At 43.7% G+C, this 8,520-nt stretch overlaps 1 protein-coding gene across 2 annotated transcripts; it reads left to right on the plus strand.

Annotated features, from left to right (window-relative positions):
- Positions 1-5: 5 nt before the first annotated feature.
- DTX3L (deltex E3 ubiquitin ligase 3L) lies at positions 6-7,745 on the plus strand. 2 transcript variants are annotated; one of them, XM_086465523.1, is made up of 5 exons: positions 6-180; positions 472-692; positions 2,651-4,186; positions 4,926-5,143; positions 6,705-7,745. In XM_086465523.1, the coding sequence occupies exons 1-5, from the start codon at positions 6-8 to the stop codon at positions 6,772-6,774; spliced, it is 2,220 nt and encodes a 739-aa protein (XP_086321649.1). In that variant the 3' UTR covers positions 6,775-7,745. The 2 variants fall into 2 exon arrangements, with proteins under 2 accessions (XP_086321649.1, XP_086321650.1); XM_086465524.1 differs by lacking the exons at positions 6-180; positions 6,705-7,745 and adding an exon at positions 5,223-6,694 and having other exon boundaries at positions 632-692.
- The last annotated feature ends 775 nt before the right edge of the window (positions 7,746-8,520 follow it).

Genomic DNA, 8,520 nt, shown 5'->3' on the forward strand with positions numbered 1-8,520 from the left:
GCATCATGGCGTCGTCGCCGCTGCTGGTGCGGCTCTGCCCCGCGCCCGACGCCGGCGACAAGCCGGTGAGGAAACTCCAGACCTACTTCCAGTCAGGCAAGCGGTCGGGCGGCGGCGAGTGCGAGGTGCAGGCGGGCCCCGAGCCCGGCATCTTCAGGGTACACTTCAAGCAGGAGCGAGGTACGGGGGCGAGGGGCTGGGGCAGGGGCGGGCGGAGCGGCGTGCCCCCGCCGCCGGCGCTGAGGGAGGATGACGGGGGCGGTGGGGCTCCAGCTGCCCCGAGTGTGGGGGGTGTCTGCTCGCAAGGAGGTCGCGCAGCCCCGTGAGGGGACGGCAAATGGACGCCGAGGGAACCATCTTGCCCCCCCCGGGCAATGCGCAGGCCTGCAGGTGGTCTCCGTGGCCGCTTGTAGCCGTTAAGTTTTCCGGTAGCTTTATCAGCCTTATCTGCCTGTCCCCAAATTACTGCAGATAAGAAGAGCGTGGTATCCCGCACGGATCACGTCTTGGAAATCGGCGGCAGATGCCTGAAAATAGTCATCCAGCCGGGAGAAGGGGACCTGAGCAGGAGCCCCTTTACAGAGCAGGCCTCCCCCAGCTTCTCTGTCCCTTCCAGCTCTTCCCCACCTCAGCAGGAGCAGCAGGCGGTCACAGGCCATGGAGAGATGGCAAGAGAAGCCCTTACCAGAAAGGTACATCAGGAAGAGTGGTAATGAACAGTGTCATGACCTGCCCCTCTTATAGTTCCAGGCATCCTTTGCGTTGCTTTGTGTCACACTTCAGTATTTCCTGCCAGGCAAATGTTAGTTTTGTTGTCTTAGCCAATAAAACGGGGATGAGGAGCAACTTTTGAGTGCTGGACCACAAAGCATCCACACATGTTCACAGGCAGCATGTTCTCCAGCATGGCTTTGGCCCATGCCAACCACTACTCCCCAAAGCGGCACCCTGGCAGGTTTCAGGGGTTAATATGCACCAAGGACTGCTGCCAAAAGGTGAGAGAGTTGTATGATGTTTGTATCCCTCTTGTCATGCAGACCTCTTAACACTATTTCAGCATGTTTTGCCCCTTCAGACGACTCTAATTGCTTCCACCCTTTACCTCAGTGTTAAAATATCCACTCTGGTGTAAAGTAGCACAGCAAACGTTATTTCAGACACTTTGAACTAAAAGTTATGCAGAAAAGAAAAGATCAACGTGCAGTAGGGACATGGGGTGGGGCCAGGCTCCATGTTAGATGGTATGCATGCGGCTCTACTGAGACACTGATACCTGGCCCAGAGGGTTTACCCTGTTTTCTGTAGTAGCATAGATTAGCTTTTAAGGTATAGCATGTGGTAAAGTAGTGGTTATCTGACATATGTAGCAGTATACTGCAAATTTCCCTGTCCCTTTGTGCAAAATAGAGATGTGAACACGTTTGTTGCTGTTTTTCAGAATCCTGTTTTCTGCCTTAACCCTGAGGTACTAAAGCATGATGTTTGGGAAGTTTTTAAAGAAAGACAGTAAGAAAAAACTAGAAAGTCTAATATAATTAAAGGGCAATGTACTATAACTCGTGCTGTTAAAACGTGTTGTGTTTCTGTCACCCAGTGCTAAGGGCACAGACAGGTTCTTTTGGGGATCCTTGGGAGAGTGATGATTGCACTAAGTTGTAGTCACAATTAAAGCTTTTTTTTTTTTAGTAGGACTTTATGATTAGCATAGCATAGAATTAATGATCAGAATAGCACAGGATTCTACAAGCAGAATCAGTGTAGTACAGTTTTATAAGTAGCATCGCACTGGATTTTGTAGCACAGCTTAGCTTATGGTTTCTAATCACTTGCACCCTCTGCAGACCATGTCAAGTCTTAGTACTTGGCTTGCTGTGTCAATATACCAATCACAATCTAGGCTGGAAAAACCCATAAAATATTACGAGTCATTCACTCAGTCCTTGGAGGAAGCAGAGGACAGTGGAGGTGTCACTGGCCGCTGGGGGATCACAGGTCTCCCTGCCCAGTAGCAGTTACAGTCCATGTTCCCATTTAGGACTTGTAACTTTAATTTTGTAGACAGTGCTCTGCATGCTGTTATGCTTCCCTGTTCTGTGGCGGGGTCATCACCACCTGGTTGGCGGGGTGCCTGGGACCTTCAAGGCTGGTAAGGAGGGGAGTAGCTGGCCTGGTGCCCAGGAACCTTGAGGACAATAGGGAGTGGAAGAAGCAAGCTGTTTGCTTGGTGCACAGGACCTTCCGGGCCTGATAATGAGGGGAAAAGGGACTAATACATGACCAGCTCGATCGCAGAGAATGGCCGTTTGCCTTACAAAATGGTGTTAGTTACGCTAACCTCATTAGCAGAGGTCAGGAGCGGGGGGGTACTGGTCACGGTCTCAAACTAAATAGCAAAGTTACTGTCTTTGTTCCTGCAGCGCTGATGACATTAAAAAATTTTGGATTTGCTGCTGACTTAGAAGCAGATTGCTTTACTTCTGTGTATGTCAAGTCAGTGTACGTGACATAAAAAAACTCTACTGTGTGCAAATGTGTATATAGTAATCTGGCCCTGTTGAGATGTACAGAGCTTTTTCTTACTCAAAATACAGAAGCAGCAAGCAGAGAACCTTAGAAAAAAGACACTGATATCTTCTTGTCTTCTCTTTAGATATTTCTTGCAGTGTCTGCAACTTTGAATACCAGTATGTTCACTGAAGAGCAAAGGGAGAGAATTACTATTATATGTCCAAATTTAAAAAGAGAAGGAGATCCTGATACTGATGGCTCTGAGAAATTGACGGGAGATTTTACAGATATTGAAAAAGCTTATCACTACTTTAAGGATATCCTTGCAGGCAATGACCCAAACCGTGATTTTTCACATTCTGAAAGCAAAAATGGCTTGAAAGATGAAAATGGTCTGAATGCTGAAGAAATGAACGAGCTTATAGTTCCATCAGCTCTCTATGAATATTTCAGTCATACCTGCAAAGAACAAATCCAAAAACTATGTGAACGTTTTGGAGTGAATATACGAAGTAAAGATGATCACAGTGGAACCATGTTCATATGCTTCACTTCCGCTAAAAGTCCTGCATCAATACAAAAAGCTAATGATGCTTTTATCAGGACTTTTCAGAAAAGTGTAGAGCATCTGAAACAGGAAAAAATTCCCATAACAAACAGTTACCCATTAAATGAGACAATAATGAAATTAAATGCTAAATTTGGTAATCTTCTTGCCAAAGAGGAAGGGAATCAGTTGCTACTCCGTGGTCCAGAAAGTGAGATTTTAGCTGCCAAACGATTTCTAGCAAAGGAAGGTGAGAACAGCCAAGCTGAAAAGAATGTGAAAAGATCATCTGAACTGTACAAATACAGGAATGGAATTGAAGTTGATGCTTCTGCATTTAAATTGTTGGAAACAATACTAAGCAAAGAAATTGAAGACATTAATGACAAATTTGATACACTAGTAGAAAAGAAAGATGGTTCGTATGGCCAGAAGATGCTCGTAATATTTAGGCCTCGGATCAAAACTTCTGATATGTCCTCACATGCTACTGAAAGTTTCATCGATGCATTTCAGAGTGCCTCTGCAATGTTAAGAGAAAAACCCATCAGCTCCAAGCTTTCAGAAGATCAGAAGAAAAGATTAAATATGCTGCTTGATGGAAAACAATTGGAAAATCTGCATGTAAAACTTAAGAAGAAGGAAGACAAAGTCATCTTAAGTGGTTTACCAAATCATCTTTGTGCTGCTGAAAAGCACATTATGAACATTATCACTGAAGACTCAACACAAACTAAAAATAAGACACCACTGTTCTCTGATCTCCTCTATCAAGAAGCTACAGGAGCATCTGAAAAGAAATACAATGGCAAGCAAAACAATAATCTTTCTTCTGAAGGACAGGCTAAGGCAACGACAGAAGGAGACGAAGATGTGTGTCCGATTTGCATGGAGACAATTAATGATAAAGAAGTACTGAGAAAGTGCAAACATGTGTTTTGCAAAAGTTGCATCAGCCAGGCCATGACTTACAAGCAAACTTGTCCTGTTTGTAGTACCGTCTATGGAGTCGTGAAAGGAGACCAGCCAGAGGGAACGATGTCAACTGAAACGCTGTCTTTACCTCTCCCTGGTTATCCCAATTGTGGTACTATTGTGATTACATACAAGATGCAAAGTGGTATTCAAACTGTAAGTGTATTAAGGATTCATAAAAGATATTTTTCCCACAACAAAACCAATATTGAATATAAAATTAAGTATTTTCCTGCCATTTTAATGCATGTCCAGGAGAGCCATTTCTTTGTTCTGTACAAATCTGCAAGTACTTAATTCTGTATCCTCGGGTGTGATTAAGTAATGCAGTAGGACTTAAATAGTCAAAATGGTAGCCCTCTGTTTTATATGCACCAGGACAGAGCTACCTGTCTTAATGTGTACACTGAGAATAACTGAACTGAAACCTGTGGAGTGATATCATAAAACCAAAGTTTTGCAAGTATAGTGAGGGTTCTCTGAGGTGTTCTCCTAGCTGCTGACACCAATGGACAAAAATGAATAGTGGGCTGGCTTGTAAGCTTTCCAGGGGAGAGGTCAGCTTATTTTATGTGCTTAGAGTCATGGCTAGGACTGAAAATCGGATAAATTAAAAAATTGGGGGTGGGGTGACGTGCAGTTGGGAGAGCAAAGAGACAAAACCACATTTAACAATGGATGCATGAGTGATGGCAGGAGAATGTGAATTAAACTTATATGAAAGAAACTGGCTAATGAGGAAAAAACCACCTCAAAATCAGCCATCAGTCATGCTATGTCCTTCTGATTCAAAGATGGGATAAAAAGTATCGTGAAAGCTGGGATCTGTGATTTTCACGCTTTCAAAGCGTTTTTCATATACAATGTGGGTTTATTTTGTTTTTCTACAAAACAGAGCAACCATCCAAACCCCGGGGAGCCTTACAGCGCCACTTCTCGAACAGCGTATTTACCTGACAATAAGGAAGGGCAAGAAATTCTGCAGCTCCTCAAAAGAGCCTTTAACCAAAAATTGATTTTCACAGTGGGGCAGTCACGTACTACTGGTGCACAAGATGTTATCACATGGAATGATATTCACCACAAAACTTGCAGGACTGGAGGACCCAGCAAGTAAGTAGTCTTCTCTTTATGTCATTTTGTTGCTACTCAGATGTGTCAGGAAGGCTACCCTGAGTATTTTCCACTTTAGAGCCTTCAGATTTTGTCACTGAGTGATTGTGGAATGCTGTATGGATCCAGGCTTGAACCACCTTCACCAGTTTGGACAGTTGGAACAAGGATGAGCTTAGCTTTCTGTTGCCCCTCAGGCCACTTCTTCACCAGTGAGTTGTGTAAAGGACCTACTCAGTAACTGCTCTGATGAGAAACTACTTCAAGTTCAGGACAGGACAGCAAGCTCCAGATAGCAGCTAAGGTTGGACTCCTGATCTCAGCCTCTTCTGTCACCAGCTGTTTTGCACCAGGAGGTGCTGGTCCATTATGATCCCAGTAAAGATGGCACTCGGACTCTGTAAAACATGGTTTGAAATTCTACTTATTAGAGCTAACAGCAAGAAGAAAGAGGTTGTAGTGTAGATATGGTTATGTCCTTTTAGATGCTAGGAACCCCAAGTTGCGCAGCATTCCGTGGGCCTCTGATGAGAGCACAGGACACCATGCTGGCCCCGTGCATGGAAGGTGTTACCCTGCTTTGATTGTTTAAGCTACTACAGGATTTTCTACGTAGAAGACAACTCTGTTCAGCATTTCTTGAGGACATGCTGAGCTTGTAGATAGAGGCGAGGACACACAGGTGGTGTACTCACTGGTACCCAGTAGGAACTGCCCACAGCACCTCTCTCAGAGGGAGCTGGCTGAGCTGTCCCGCGGCCACAGGACATGCACGGCCCAACTCACGCCTGAAGGCCACACCACATGTGTGGCACAGGCCTGGGCCTGCCCGGTTAACTAATGTGGGTCACTAATTCCTCAGTGTATAACGGTCTTACGGTCAGGGTCACCACAGTCCACCCCTTACTGTGTGTAGAATCGACCGTATTTTAAAGATATGATTAACTACAGATCATGTCAGTAAACTGGTTCCTGGAAAAAATCTTACAGAGACAAGAGGGAGGCTTGGAACAGTCCTTTCAAGCTTGTTGCAGCCTCTCAGGAGGAGGTGTCTTCCTGCAAGCTCTAAAGATTTGTGTCTAGGTCCTCCTTCCTGGGCTAGGATTGTAAAAAAAGGAAAAAGCATCAGTTTTACCTGATTCCCCCCTCTGCCCAAATGCTCTCCTTAGCACTCCGTAGACGCTGTTGGCGATGCACTAGTTAAGATCCAGAGGTGCCACTGTGTTTGTTTTCAGTGCTCGCGTGGATATGTTTCAGGTGTGATTTTTAGAAAGATGCATACCCACGCGCCCCATCGTTTTGAAGTGACACAGCAAGCAGCTTTGAAATCAAGTTCTTAGTGTCAGTTTGGACAACCAAAATCAGCAGCTCCTTTTCTGAAGTTTTTAACTTTACCCTGCCTGTCCCACCTCTCTGACCTGTGAAATAGGGTCAGTTTTCTCTGTAGAGTAAGCTTAAAATTTGTAAAGTGTTCCAACAGGTTTTGATGAGAAGGTTCTGTAAAATTGTCAGGTGCTTCATTGCAGAAGTAGCCCAAATAATTCTTTTCTTCTTCTCCTAGTTTTGGTTACCCTGATCCTCATTATCTGCAGCGGGTTCGATCAGAATTGAAAGCAAGAGGAATTGAATAAAGAAATTTATCAACTGTCAACTCTTAAGTGTAATAACTGATCATGTAGTGGTTAATTACTACCCAAGCACTAAGAAGAAGGTTCAACTGCTGTACTTAAGTCACTGTATTTCGCATTCAGCTAAGAAAAGTAATCTTTTTTCATCAAACAATATATGTTCTTTTTATGCATCATTTACTTCCTTGAATAATACTTCCCTGTATGTGTAGCCCTTACAGAATTTGGGTCTTGTGAGTGCAGCATTGGTACTTGTCGCACTTGTTCAGTACCAAATTGTGTATCTTACTTTATCAGTGAACCTGGTCTGTGCTTCTTCCCACAAGTCTTCAGTCTGACCACCAACCCGATAGATCCGCTACTAGCTGTTATTCAATCAAACGCTTGCTTTAGCTTTGTGTTACTACGTCTGTCATCAGGGACAGCACCATGTAACCCATCTACTGGAAAATTTTTATGCAGCTGTATATATTATGTATAAATGTGATACATTTTTATAGTATCAACTCTGATCAGGCTATGATCTTTTGCTTCTTTTCAGGGTAGAAACGGCATTAGTGGTTTGGGGTTTAAACATGAAATTAGTATGGATGAGGTATGAGGGGGTATGTGGATGCTCCTGTATTTTTAACCCTGCAGAAGTGCTGAATGCTCAGAGCCACGCTGGAGCAAATGGCCTGTGGCCATCTCTGATAATGGGGTCCTGGTTTTGTGCCTTCCATCGTGTTTAAGCTTAAATACAACTTTTATGTCAGCTTTGCGACTATAAAACTGTATTCTTCCCGTTGCTTCCAAAATATAGTTTAAATTGTACTATAAAGATACTTTGTAGCTACTCTGCACTAAATAGCCTCCTGATTACTTCTGTGGTGGTGTGAAACAAATAGCTTTCACTTAATGCAGCCATAATTGTTAGTGAGTTAAACCTTGTTAGGCTGCTGACTATAACTGGTAAATAAAATATAAAAATACCATTTGCTTAGTTCTGCATTCTTCTGTACAGGTTTTTCCTCCTGTTTTAGATATGTATAGTTGGTTTTTATTTTTTTTATTTAGGAACTTCCCAGCAATGCCATGATTTGGGGTGATTTGTACCCCATGCCATCTCTTTTTTTTTTTTTTTTTAAAGATTCCCACATTGTGAGGAGGCAGTTCTACTTTACCCCTTTGACTTTCAGATTTCATAGTGTTGGGCACTGTTTGGTTTCCTCGTGGGTGGGATGACTTTCCTACTGTGGTTTTGTTTTACTGTATCTGTTTTCACATTTTATACTATTTCATGTTCCCTCCCTTTTCTGTGCAGTAAGATACCAATATTCCAGTTGTTTCTAAATAATGGTGCTTTTCTGCAAACCAAAACAAGCTGTGGAGATCAATTCGCCCCAACTTCTTTTGGTCTCTTGTTTCACTTTCTGTCCCAGTAAGCCAGTTCACCCATGTCAGACCCCTGTCTGATAATTCACCAGTTCCCATTTTATCTGTGGCAGTTTGCAGGCTGGGTTTTGCAGCAGAGTCCTATTGAGTGTCACTGAAGGCTCCCAAGCCTTTATCCTATAGCCAGCTGTACAGACCTTTACTTTCTAATCATAGCTGTACAGTTTAGGAATAAATCTACCCGATTTGCAAAGTCGGGTATTTTGCCAGGGTTGCAGCAAGGGAGGAGAGCGTGTCCCTGGACTAACTGCTGGGAGAACAGCACATTAGAAAGCAAGAGGTTAATTGCCTGCTGAGAAACAAAGGCGACTCCAC

Source organism: Leptosomus discolor, chromosome 5 (assembly GCF_034619465.1).
Source record: "Leptosomus discolor isolate bLepDis1 chromosome 5, bLepDis1.hap2, whole genome shotgun sequence".
Taxonomy (NCBI): domain Eukaryota; kingdom Metazoa; phylum Chordata; class Aves; order Leptosomiformes; family Leptosomidae; genus Leptosomus; species Leptosomus discolor.

What these genes read in the sequence shown, in the direction of transcription:
- DTX3L (XM_086465523.1), top strand. Translation starts at nt 6, where the DNA reads ATGGCGTCGTCGCCGCTGCTGGTGCGGCTCTGCCCCGCGCCCGACGCC. An exon ending in ACACTTCAAGCAGGAGCGAG is followed by an intron (nt 181 to 471) that starts GTACGGGGGCGA and finishes AAATTACTGCAG; the next exon opens with ATAAGAAGAGCGTGGTATCC. An exon ending in AGGACTGGAGGACCCAGCAA is followed by an intron (nt 5,144 to 6,704) that starts GTAAGTAGTCTT and finishes TTCTTCTCCTAG; the next exon opens with TTTTGGTTACCCTGATCCTC.